This window comes from Hesperophylax consimilis, chromosome 19, assembly GCF_061612785.1.
Source record: "Hesperophylax consimilis isolate HC1 chromosome 19, BYU_Hcon_1.0, whole genome shotgun sequence".
Taxonomy (NCBI): Eukaryota; Metazoa; Arthropoda; class Insecta; order Trichoptera; family Limnephilidae; genus Hesperophylax; species Hesperophylax consimilis.
The window spans coordinates 24,274,374-24,286,796 of record NC_142854.1 but is presented as its reverse complement, the minus strand read 5'-3'; the positions used below and the strand labels follow the sequence as shown (position 1 = coordinate 24,286,796).

Here is a 12,423-nt window from a genome sequence, read left to right as displayed (position 1 = left end):
AGAAATTTTGTTTTTTTTGGTCCCTTCAAGACTGAATTTGAAAAATGGCCCAATTTATCACACATTTAAGGTTTTCCCTTTTATGAAGTTTTTTTTTCGGTTCCTTGAAAGGCTTCTAAACAGAGTTTCACTATATAACTAGCTATTCTAGGAAAATTAATTGATATTACATAATAATACATGGCAGATTAAATACTTTTTTATGAATATATAAACACATAAGACGGTATAATTTATAAAAACATTAAATTTGCTAAAAACAAGTCACTTATTACAATAATAGAATCAGCTGGCACGTGGCGAAAATTTAGTGTCAGCCATCAAGAAGTTAAGCTGATAGAAAGTGTTTTTAAAACCATTTGGGCGTGTTAAGGATATCCGGTGTTTCTGGATATATTTACCTAATTGATTCCACCATGTACACATTATATTGGTGTTAGATCATTACGACATGTGGATAAAACTACGTAATATATTGTATTGCTTCACCGACCAATGGATTACTTTGATAAGAATCATGATAAAATGTGTTGGTAATTATGTTGCAGGGAAAGAAAAAGGAAGAAGTGAAGAAAGAAGAAGAAGAAACCAACACTGACGGACCGAAACCTATGCTGCCTTACTCCTCAATGTTTATTTTGTCGCCGACAAATCCGTGAGTAACAATTGAGTTGACGACATAGACATATGAATATTAGTAGACCTGCCCTAAGTGATTAAAAGCGTATTATTCCCCACTCCCCATACCGGTTCCATTGGAGCCAGCTGGGCTCGCGTATGGCCTCAAGTGAATTTAGAAAACGTGACGTCATCATTCTTGTGCGAACTATGGTCGAGGCATCATCGGTTCATTTTACGAAATAACACGGCAAAATGGTGGCTTGTGCTATGAAAACTTGTAAAAATAGATGTGAAAAAGAGAATAAACCCAATTGTCGTATTACATTCCATATATAAGCATTATTTTACTTTATTTTAAGCATATTCACATCGTATAATATGGATCAGTTGTAGAAACATATACTATCACATCGAGATACGTCTGGACGCGAAACACAAAGCTGGTTGGTTGCTGGGAAGTAAATTATGAACATTTATAAAAGTGTCTTAACTAAATACGTAAACGAAATATTCGACTCTGAAAATAGAAGAAATTTATTTTGCCGAATTTGGACTTTGCAGATTTGTTCATAACGTGGCGAGTAATTTGCGCTCCCATGTAAAAATGTCTATTCATTCAAAAGCAGATTTTACTTTTAAGAACTAAATGGTGATATTATAATGCGAGATGCCTATATACTGTCAGATTGATTTATTGACGAATCACAGTCAGCTTTACCCCCTTCGTTCTTCAACAGTTGATTTTACCCCTCATCTTTAATTTCTAGTCTATATATTCATATGTCTGTGGTTGACGAGGTTGCCTCCTGCAACTTAATTTAAAGTTATATACAGTATATTGTATTATTTAAAGCATGCTAATTTGGGGGCGGGTATGGGTACTGCTGCCCTGGAAACCATTTATTGGTTAACCAACACCTCTGCCTAGGTTGTCCCAAGTGGTTTGCTACGTTGGTGACTTAGCAGGGGTGCCTGGGTTCATGGGGTGAGGTTTGTCCAGGTCTTGACGGTGGATGCATCTGCCCATCAACTGTGTCAGTTGGGATCGGGTGAGGCCGGTTGAGGGAGATACTTTTTGACATCCTCTTCTTTACTTCTGGACACACTGATCTTCAGATTCCTACCCCCCCTCATACCTTTAACCTTCCCATAACTTCCTATCCTTTAAAAGACGCTTCACACAGCATCCTCAAAGCTGACATAGGTCCTGAGATAAATTATTTTCCTCAGGGCGTCCTGTGTGGGATTAATGTAAAGAAAATTTAAAAATGCTTAGAACAGAACTTGCAACGCGCTCAATCAATGCGATTGGTAATCATAAACCCGTGCACGATTGGATGCGTGCCTTGAATTGAAGACGAGTTTAGAAAGAGAATTAGCATAATTAACCCGTGCGTGTTTTAAAACAGTACGGTGCACATAATTGCTGTCAATAAATTGAACGATTTGATAATGATTGTGTTTCAGAATTCGCCGAGCCGCGCATTGGGTCATCAGCCTTCAGTATTTTGATTTCTTCATTATGATTGTAATATCCCTCAGCTCAATCGCCTTAGCAGCTGAGGATCCAGTCGAAGAGAAAAGTACAAGGTGAACACATTTTATATTCTACGGCTCCTTTTCCGCAGGGATGCGCATGTACCCGATACTCACTTCGCAAACATATTTGTAAAGAATAAGTATAAATAGTGGGCATACCGACTTTACTGGTAGTAACAGAGCTTCATTGATGCTAAATATGTCAATATCCGAATTGATTCTGTTCAACAGCGAGATGGCTCTCCTCACCGACATTGGCTAGTTACTATTGGCAAGTTAGTCCTGCAGGCTGGGAGATGAAACAGTCTATGCTGTCGGTGACGGAGATAACCATCGGGAACATAGAAATGAATACTCTTCATGATAGCTGAGTTTTCAAACCATCCTCGTATCAGTCTGAAGAAATGTTTAGCAATGCGCACATCCCTTCTGACCCGTAGATGGTTCATTCCGAGCATACCCAAAAGAAAGTCTGTAGGATAGAGCTACGGTTCTTAACTCTCTCCAACACCTGGGAATACTTTATCTTTATTTATTTATTTATACGCCCATTGGGCTTTTACATACATAGTTCATAAAAAAAAATATTCTGAAGATTGTAAGTTCACAATAGTAACAGTAATAATCAGAGGCGGTTCCTTGGTACGTGCATTTGTGCATTGCACTGCTTGTCTTCAATCTCCACATAACAAATTACAACGACATCTGTGCCCCAGTGATCGATGTAAGAAATTCCCGTCAGGTCATTATTTGAGCTATCTTCTAGTAAAAAATCCCGCGCAAGAGCAAGCGGTCGTGCATACCCCGATATGCACAGAACCAACTTTTACCATACTACTGAAACAGCATCGGGCGGTATCGAGACAGCCCGAAGTAGCCGAAACGGTGACATGAGCGAGACAGATTACACTCTTAACGTCAAATTACGTGTTAGAGCAGTGCAGATACATAACCCATCCATGCATTATTGAAGTGCTTTGACGGCGAGTGAATTTTGCATCACTTTGATCATGCATAATCCAATGCGTTTGGAATGGATTCGCTTAGAAATACTAATGTTCAATGTTAACGCAACAACATTAACACATTGGAACTCGTTCGCGGTGAAATCAAACGGTTTCGCTATATTTTCAACGATGAATTGAGTGTCCTTTATTTTCAAGATAATTTTGTATTATTTAATCAGTTATTTTACAAATATAACTTGGAAGATAGAATGAATTGCAGTAGGTGTTCCCATTCATTAATTTGCTCCACTTAAATTACAGACTAGGTACATTTTAAAAGTGAAATGCACTGCTGGTAATTACAGTCACGAGCCGCCTCTGGTAATAATACATATAAACATATCCACTTGACATATTATAACAGCAAGTAAATAGTAAATGCATACAATAATTATTTGTAGGTATAAACCTGTTTTACAAAAAATAAGAATATGCCTACTCCTAAGGTATACAAACTTAAATTAGTTAAAAGAAATGTAAAGTTTATATGTACATACTAGGTAGTGGCAGCAGTAACATGACATCATACGACACATAGTGTATGAGGCCTTTGAATTAGAAAGTTAACGAAATAATTATTTGCCGTATTGTTAACAAAATATAGAGCGTTTGACTGGTTATCGTGGCCTGTTAAATCGAGGGCCTTCTATCTGCCATTTTACATAGTTTATATAAAAAAAATTGTGAAGATTATAAGTATAGAAAAGTAAAAGCTATAATACATATAACCTTCACCATTTGACATAAAAAAGCAAATGTAAACATGATAGTTTGTAGGTATAAGCCTGTTGTAAGAAAATAAGAATACGCCTACTTCTAAGGTATAAAAACGAAAATTGTTTATAAAAATGTTAAGTTTATATGTAGTTGTATTAACATAATATGTATGCGACACATAAAAGCTAGTGTATATATTTATTCATTCATTCAATTATCTTTTCACGAACTAGCGGGCTGCATAAGCCAGCCAGTTCGTAAATTGATAAATAAATAAAAATAAAATAACATTTTTAATAAATGATTACAGTAATTACATGTGAAATAATAATGCAGTTGTGGTAATTGCAAGAAGACTACACCTATTATTGTGTCAATCTTGAGGAAATAATTCGATAAGAGGTGCAAGTGTAGACTCAAAATTACCGACCGACTAACGAGTCCTTTCTAAGGGATTGAATAAAATAATATGACAAGTTGTAGTGACGTCCGTGGGTGATACTCAAAGAGGTTGATTTGTGCCAGAAACTCACTGTTCGATATATGAGATTTAGATAATGAGATACTTGCGAATCCCTGTGGAAGAAGGTTACCTTAAACAACGTCAATCAATAGACGTGTTGGTGAAATATATATATTTATATTACGTACTTGTTTGTCACTAACTAACAATGGTATTGTTTACTTTCCAGAAATTCGATATTAAACTACTTTGATTATGCGTTCACCGGTGTGTTTACGATAGAGATGTTACTGAAGATAGTGGATGTGGGAGTGGTGCTTCATCCCGGCTCCTATCTGCGCGAGTTCTGGAACGTGATGGACGCAATCGTCGTCATTTGCGCGGCCGTCAGCTTCGGATTCGACATGACGTAAGTCCTTCACTTCTTATACCATTCACTTTCCGGCCACATATCGAACTGTGAACCGCCGATAACTCCTGTCTTCAGAAATTGCATTTTTCAGGAGGAAAAAAAAACCTCAAATTCATAAAATCAATCAACGTTTCCTGCACAAAACCAAAACAGTCAAACTTTTTCTGTCTATTTATCTAAGTTGTATGAATCGAGTACATATTTCCATAAACAATATTTATATGTACTGCCACAAACGACTACAAGATGACATTAAAAATGCAGGTTTGGGGATCGATATCTCTAAATAGTATAATCCAAAGTCGCTATCAGCGTCTGTCTGTTTTTGTGCCTAGTTCTTCTAAACTAGAGTTTTCACTATCTTTTAGAAAATTTCTTCCAGAAGGTTTATATATATAATACATACATATTATATTTATAGAAGGTAGAGAAAAGTTGATGTTTTGTAAGTCGTAAAATAAATATTTTTGGGCACCTACGTTGATAACACTGGCTAAAACTTTTGAGATATGTACATCAAAATAATGTACTTAAAAAAGTATAAGCCCGTCAGCTAGTTTTCCATATAAGCGATAATAATTGTATACTCATGGCGGCGTAGCGAAAAATTCATTCAAAAATAGACCATAACTTGTTATCGAGTTTATTCATAACACAATTAACGTTAATTTCCCAAACATTACGACACTGCATTTGGGGATGCGATTTACCCGATACAATGGCCAATTTTTAAAAGTAACTAAACCGACTGTTGGGTAGCAAGATAAGATGGAACGCCATTGACAATACGATATGGCGAACGAAGAAAACTCGTCGAGTAGGTACTTAATGTTTTGAAGCCTTCTTTCTTATAATAGGTTAGAGACTTAAGAGAAGGAAAGAGGAGAACAACGAAGATGAAAATATTCCAATATTCTTGACGGGATCTTGGTATATGATACAGTCCTAAAGCTGTTTCAATATTAAACAATAAAAAGCGCCGATTTCTTTTTTGAAAATCATCGCAAGGGTGCTTAACAATTTAATTTATTTAACCTATAGCATATCACTTAGTTGACTAATAACTTACAACTAAGATATATTACTAGTGACTTACAACTAAGACTTATAAGTAATGAAACTTATAACTTATTGCTATGGTTTTTTCACTACTCATCCTCTTCACATGTTAAAACTAATTGAGTATCACTTTCTCAATCTTTTTTATTATGTTTTCTTAATTTTTGCAATGCATTGTCTTGCATTCATTCTTTCTGTGTCTCCACTTTGTAACACAGTCAAATATGGTTTTACTGCACATACTTTCAGTCTAGTTTCAACCTTCCTCTGATATACTTCAGGGTTGGTATCAGCACTCCATTTTAGACTGCTAGCTTTCGCTTCTTTGGACACTACTTGCTTCATTCAAATTCATTCATCGCCCCATACATACCTGATCTTCTGTTATTCTTCCATATACTTGACATGATTCACTTGAATGCGCCATGTCTTCCTCTGGTGACTTTTTTTACCATTATCTTCCACGTCATATATTCTCCTTGCACTCCTTTCTTCGTTCATCCACTCTACATGCCCAAACCATCAATTAACCTCTCTTAATATTAACTATTACGCTTACATCAGCTTTGCATTCTTTCCAATTCTCCTTGTAACACTCGGAGTTTTTATTTCTACAGCATTCTGTCTATTTTAATCCCTCTGCCGTACATAATAAATAATACATTATGAATGTAATTTGATTCCAGTGACAGCACGTCAACATCGGCCGGCAAGAACTTGTCCACGATCAAGTCCCTGCGAGTGCTTCGTGTGCTGCGACCGCTGAAGACAATCAAGCGCGTGCCCAAGCTGAAGGCCGTGTTTGATTGCGTGGTGAACTCACTGAAGAACGTGATTAATATCCTCATAGTGTACATACTGTTTCACTTTATCTTTGCTGTGATAGCGGTGCAACTGTTCAACGGGAAGTTCTTTCACTGTACGGACAAGAGCAAATACAGTATGAAGGAATGCCAGTAAGTTTAATTTTTCTTCTTCTTATGTGGGGGAAAAGATTAGTGATAGAGTTCTGGGAAGGTAAAAGTTGTGAGGGGTGTGTAGGAATCAAATGGTCAGTGTGTCCAGGAGTAAGACATGCATGGATCTATTCCTCCCCATGCGGTGCAAGGTGACTGGTTGAGAGAGTCCGACTGGAGAGGTCAAAAGATGTCCCTCAATCGGCATCTCCTGATCCGGCCCGTTACGCAATTGGTGGATGGACGCATCTGCTGCCAAGATCTGGATAGGAGGCATAACCAAATATCCAATGATAATCCTTGTGAACTTTATCAAAGGGACCGGGTTACTGCTAAAGGAATGAGTTAAAATGGGAGATGAACTGACCTATTATCTGAGTGAACTATATACGAGAACCATCTGTAAAACGTCTCTGCTTTATAAATAAAGGACCTGGTCTAACCTTACTCCGTGAACCCGGGCACCTTTACTAAGTCACCAGTTATAGCTTACCACTTGCGGTGATGTATGACAGAGGTGTTAATCATTCAATAAATGGTTCTCGGGGTGATGGTACCCTTATCCACCTCCCACAATAGTATGATTACATTATTTTAAATTCTTCAGTAACAAGTAATTTAATTTTTGACTGAAAGTGACCGCAGCAACTGAATTGATTTTTTGTAGTAAAAATGACATAAATGTTTGTTTTTGAATTTAATTAATACACCTTTTTTTACATAAGTTTTTTTCATTAATTAAAAAAAAAAACGTAAGATGACAATACTATTTACGTAAAAATAAATATTTTTTGAATGGTATAAATTATGGCCGCTTGGAGGGAAGACCTTCAAAGATAGCCGCCTTTATTTGTGGCGGCTCGGAGGGAATAGATTAAACGTGCGTGTGTCTTGTCGCTAATTGTAATCACAAACCATACATTTGAATATTTCAACAATTATTCTTCTTCTTTTTCCTTACGTTGGCCGTTTGCCACTCAAGTTTCCACCTATCTTTTGGGGTGAGAGGTAATCGGAGGAGCCTATTTGATTATTTGATTTCATCAATCAAATTAATTTATTTTCGAAGTTCTGCTGAATAAATGCTTTCCGCTATCGATGTTCGTTCGTTACTCGAAAAGAGTTTAAAATATCAACTTGCACAATTTCAGGGGTTCGTTCTTCAAGTACGAGTCAGATTCACTGCTGCCGACCAAAGAGGACCGGGTGTGGGGAACGCAGAGTTTCCACTACGACAATGTGGCCACGGCCATGCTCACGCTGTTTGCCGTGCAGACGGGGGAGGGTTGGCCGCAGTGAGTATTGTCATCATTCCTTAATTCATTTGCAACTATATTTATTTGTCATGGTCTCCGTAAAACAGTTGCAGACAGTCTAAGATTATTATGGCAGTGAGGCATGGAATTGGCAAAGGGATGATGAGAGTAGACTGAATGCTGTAGAAAACTCTTGTGAAAAGTGTGAGAGTTCGCAAATTATGCAAGACTGATAGGCGTGTAGAGCAAATGAATGAATAAAGGAGTGCGAGGAGAATATATGACGCATATGTGAATGGTAGACGAAGTAGGGGACGCCCAAGGAAGACATGGCATGATCAAGTGGACCAAATACTTCAGTAGGGCCAAGTTAAGAGTCAGAATAACAGAAGGGTTTGTATGATTAGTAATAATAATAACATGGCATTTATACACGGTGTCCGGAAACTCGTAGTACAAGCAGGAAACTGGAGAAATCGGCTATTTCAGGGTTAAAATTTTTTCGTCATTCGATCTGAGACGCCGACACAACGGATAGGAATTATTATTAGCATAGGTAGGTACTCACAATATGTAGCGATGTTCCGATCTCCAATTCAAAACACAAACACATCACAAAAATTATTTTAAATGTTCACCGTTAACTTCCAAGCACAGTTGGGTCCGTCTGATGATTGATTATTGCACTCTTTGAATCATGTCGGAGTTAATTTTTACCTTGTCGAAGGCATCGATGATAAGTTTCAAAATCAAAACATTAAAAACGTACAACTGTTTTCAAACACGTCGAAGGCATCGATGATAAATCTTAAAGTATCAATATCAAAACAATAATAACGCGTTTTAAAACACACAAATTTCGCCCACAATTTGCTTTTATGTTGTGTGGGACATCTGCTTAGAATACTGTTCACTTTTTGAAAACTATTGTGTGTCTCTTTTCTTCATATTTTAGTAGAACCCAACATACTAGAGAAAGCTATATTTTACGAATATGTCAGAGATAGGTATGAATATTAGAAGAACAAATGTTTTAACCCTGCAGAGCAGAAATATTTTATGATTACACCTGATTAAATGAAGGGTGATTTCAAAATAATGCTTTAAATCCGGGTTTCTTTTTTTGTTTTACTTTTAAATAGTTTTAATTAGTTGGGTACTTTGATCTTCAGTAATAATTTATAAGAATTTGATCAAAAAAAAAATCAACTTCTTACTCGATTTACTCGAAAACGAAAGCTCAAATAAAAAAAAATTATGCAACAAAATCGACTCCAAATGTGATGTAGATTCACCAGTTTCCCGCTTGTACTACGAGTTTCCGAACACCGTGTAGTTTAGTGTCATTTCACTTCAAGTGCGCTTAACTATAACAAACTTAAAAACTGTAATTCAGTATCAGTGGTTCTTAAAATTATTCCTACAGTGTGCCTTAACCAATACAAATCTAATATTATAACACTAAATATACTGTTTATACAAAGTGATGACAAAACTTAGAATAACAATAACAGCAGGACAGGACAAAACTAGAATATTAAAACTAAAACATAATGTAAAACAGGAGTTTAGTTTGTGCTCAGAAATGAGAGTCTTCTGAGCAGACATTTTAAAAAGGTACAATAAGGAGGCAACCGAAACCAAAAAATTACCGGAAGTTTTAAAATATGGCTTATTATAAAATATTGAAACGAAGTTAAGATTTATGAGAATAAAGCAAAGAGTGTGCGCCAAGATCGAGCTGTTTGGCAGTTCTTATCTGCCTACCCTTGCGGAGAAACGGCGTGATGTTTATCAAGTTAGTTAATAATAAATTTGTGTTAATTTCTAGGGTGCTACAAAACTCGATGGCCGCCACCTACACGGACGTAGGCCCAATTCAGAACTTCCGAATCGAGATGTCCATCTTCTACATAGTGTACTTCGTGGTGTTTCCATTCTTCTTCGTCAACATCTTCGTGGCCCTGATCATCATCACCTTCCAGGAGCAGGGCGAGGCGGAGCTTCAAGACGGGGAGATCGATAAGAACCAAGCAAGTGGTTTTATTTGATTTTATTTTTATTTATACACAACAGACTCGATAACAAAGAATAATTAACGACCGTCCAATAATGGTGCATTAGATTTAGTAAGTTATCTTAGAGTAATATTAAGGATGGGTACTTAACCAGTGGACTGCCTGTGGCTCTCTGGAGAACATGCGAGCATTCTAATATAATCCTTATTAGAATGATTTGCGATGCGATTTTGACCTTAATGCTTCGAAAAATGTATGAAAAACAGAATCAGCATTGTTTGGGCCAGTAAAACGTTAGGTTCCACTAATATTTTTCTGTTTTATGCTTTGGTCTTTAATAGGTTAATAATAACAAAGTCTGTTTATTGTTGCACTAATAATACAAGTTACTAAGGTGTTGACATAATCGTGCTATCTCTTTCATACACAAATGTCTCTTTCATATATTTGGACACATGTTCATTACAATAAGTATAACAAACACTAACAATAACGGTTCCATGATAACTCAACACAGTGACAATTCAACACATTTTTAAAAAGTGATATAAAGTCATTAGAAACGATGAAATTTTTTTTTTTTTAACCTAACCTAACCTACATAACCCAGTTAATAAAGTTTTTGTTTCATCACTTTCCATGACTTTATATAACTTTTTAAATATGTGATGAATTATCATTTTGATGATTTATCCTGTTACCAACTTCTTCTTCTTCTTCTTCAATGGCGCTACAGCCCATTTCGAGCCTTGGCCTCCTTTAACATGAGCCTCCACCGCCCTCTGTCCTCGGCCGTCGTCTTCCAATCTGCAACATGGAGTAGTCCTCTGGCATCTTTCCTGACATCGTCCTCCCATCTCAGCCTAGGTCTGCCCGCCTTTCGTTTGCCTCCCGGGTGTCCTGTTAGAACCTTCTTTGGTACACGTGTGCTTGGCATTCGGTGCACATGTCCTGCCCATCTTAGTCTTTGGAGCCGTAAATGAGTAGAGAGTCTGGGAGCTTGGTAGATGTCATATAGCTCCTTATTGTGGCGGATTCTCCATGCCTCTCCCTCTCGCACCGCTCCTAAGATTCTTCGAAGTACCTTTCTTTCGAAGATGTCCAGCCGTTCCGCAGACTTTGCTGTCAGTGTTCCCGCCTCACATCCATAGGCCAAGACCGTTCTAATAATTGTTAATCCGGTTACCAACAATAACACAAAAACAAGTGATAATCATTGATGTATTATATTTAGATAAAAAAAATAGGTTCTGCTTTTTTTACCTGCAACCGACCTCCAACTCTCCCAATGCTCTAACTAAAACTACCAAATCCGGTCTACGCGCACCGCTTATCGCATTCTAATGGTGGAACAAGTTCGACGAGATATTATAGCTCTATGGAGACAATACAGATACGATTTGAGAATTTTACTGCCAAAAGTATTATGGTAATTTATTTTTGGGGTATTATGCCGTGTTGCACTTCCTCCTTCTTCAGCCATCGTTTCGGACAACGCTGCAGGTAGCTCAACACGGCGTAATACCCCAAAAATAAAGAGACAATAAAGTTTGGGTCAAGTGGAAAGAAGAGATTTGAAAATTTTTGTAATGTTCTGGGGGATATCGCTAAATATGTCCGATAAGAATGCCTTCGAAAGTCACCAAATACAGACTGGAACTAAAAATTTGTCTTTATTCAATTTGGGAACTATTTATTAGATAACCAACACCTCTGTCATAGGTCATCCCATTCGCTGCGTCTGTCCGCCGACAGAGTGGCGTGCCGGTTTGGAAAACAGGAGAGACTATTTTAGGGAGTCTTTTGACCTCTTTTTTTTGTAACTTCATAATATCATTAAAAAAAACAATGACTCTCATGCTGTTACAATTTCTTAATTAATTTATGTATTATTACTTGCAATTTCTTACAAATAATACTATGTAAACTATTGCACACATGGAATTTTAAAATATAAAAATTGTTTGCGTTCGTAAAACTTGAGAAGTATTCGGCCGATATCGCTGAAAATTTCAACGTTTGTTTTTATTAGTGCCAGGAGTCTTTAGAGAGTGGTTTGAAGAGTAGAAGAAGTTGAGAGAGGGCACCTGGAATGAGACAATCCAAAGTACTCGTAAAAGGACCTGACTCTAGACGAACCAAGAAACTACTCGATATGGATAGAAACTCGCTGAGGGAACTGGTAGGACTACTAACGGGACATCTCAGGAGACACATGCAGATATTGGGAGTGGAAAACACCAACAGATGCAGGAAATGTGAAGAGGATGAAGAGACTCCAATTCACCGATGGTGCCAATGTCCTGCCCTGGTGGGAACTAGGCTCAGATACCTGGGGAGACATACAGTAGAGCCAGAAGACATAGCCACATACC

General features: G+C 37.2%; 1 protein-coding gene across 1 annotated transcript in view; it reads left to right on the top strand.

The window, feature by feature from the left end:
- The window catches only part of LOC149415033 (voltage-dependent calcium channel type A subunit alpha-1-like), a 260,436-nt gene that overhangs the window by 170,402 nt on the left and 77,611 nt on the right, over nt 1–12,423 (top strand). Inside the window, exons 18-23 of the mRNA XM_089642980.1 lie at nt 549–655; nt 2,089–2,211; nt 4,577–4,756; nt 6,505–6,774; nt 7,926–8,069; nt 9,862–10,063. Of these exons, the coding sequence (XP_089499106.1) occupies nt 549–655; nt 2,089–2,211; nt 4,577–4,756; nt 6,505–6,774; nt 7,926–8,069; nt 9,862–10,063 (1,026 nt within the window). The remainder of the gene's footprint in view (nt 1–548; nt 656–2,088; nt 2,212–4,576; nt 4,757–6,504; nt 6,775–7,925; nt 8,070–9,861; nt 10,064–12,423) is intronic.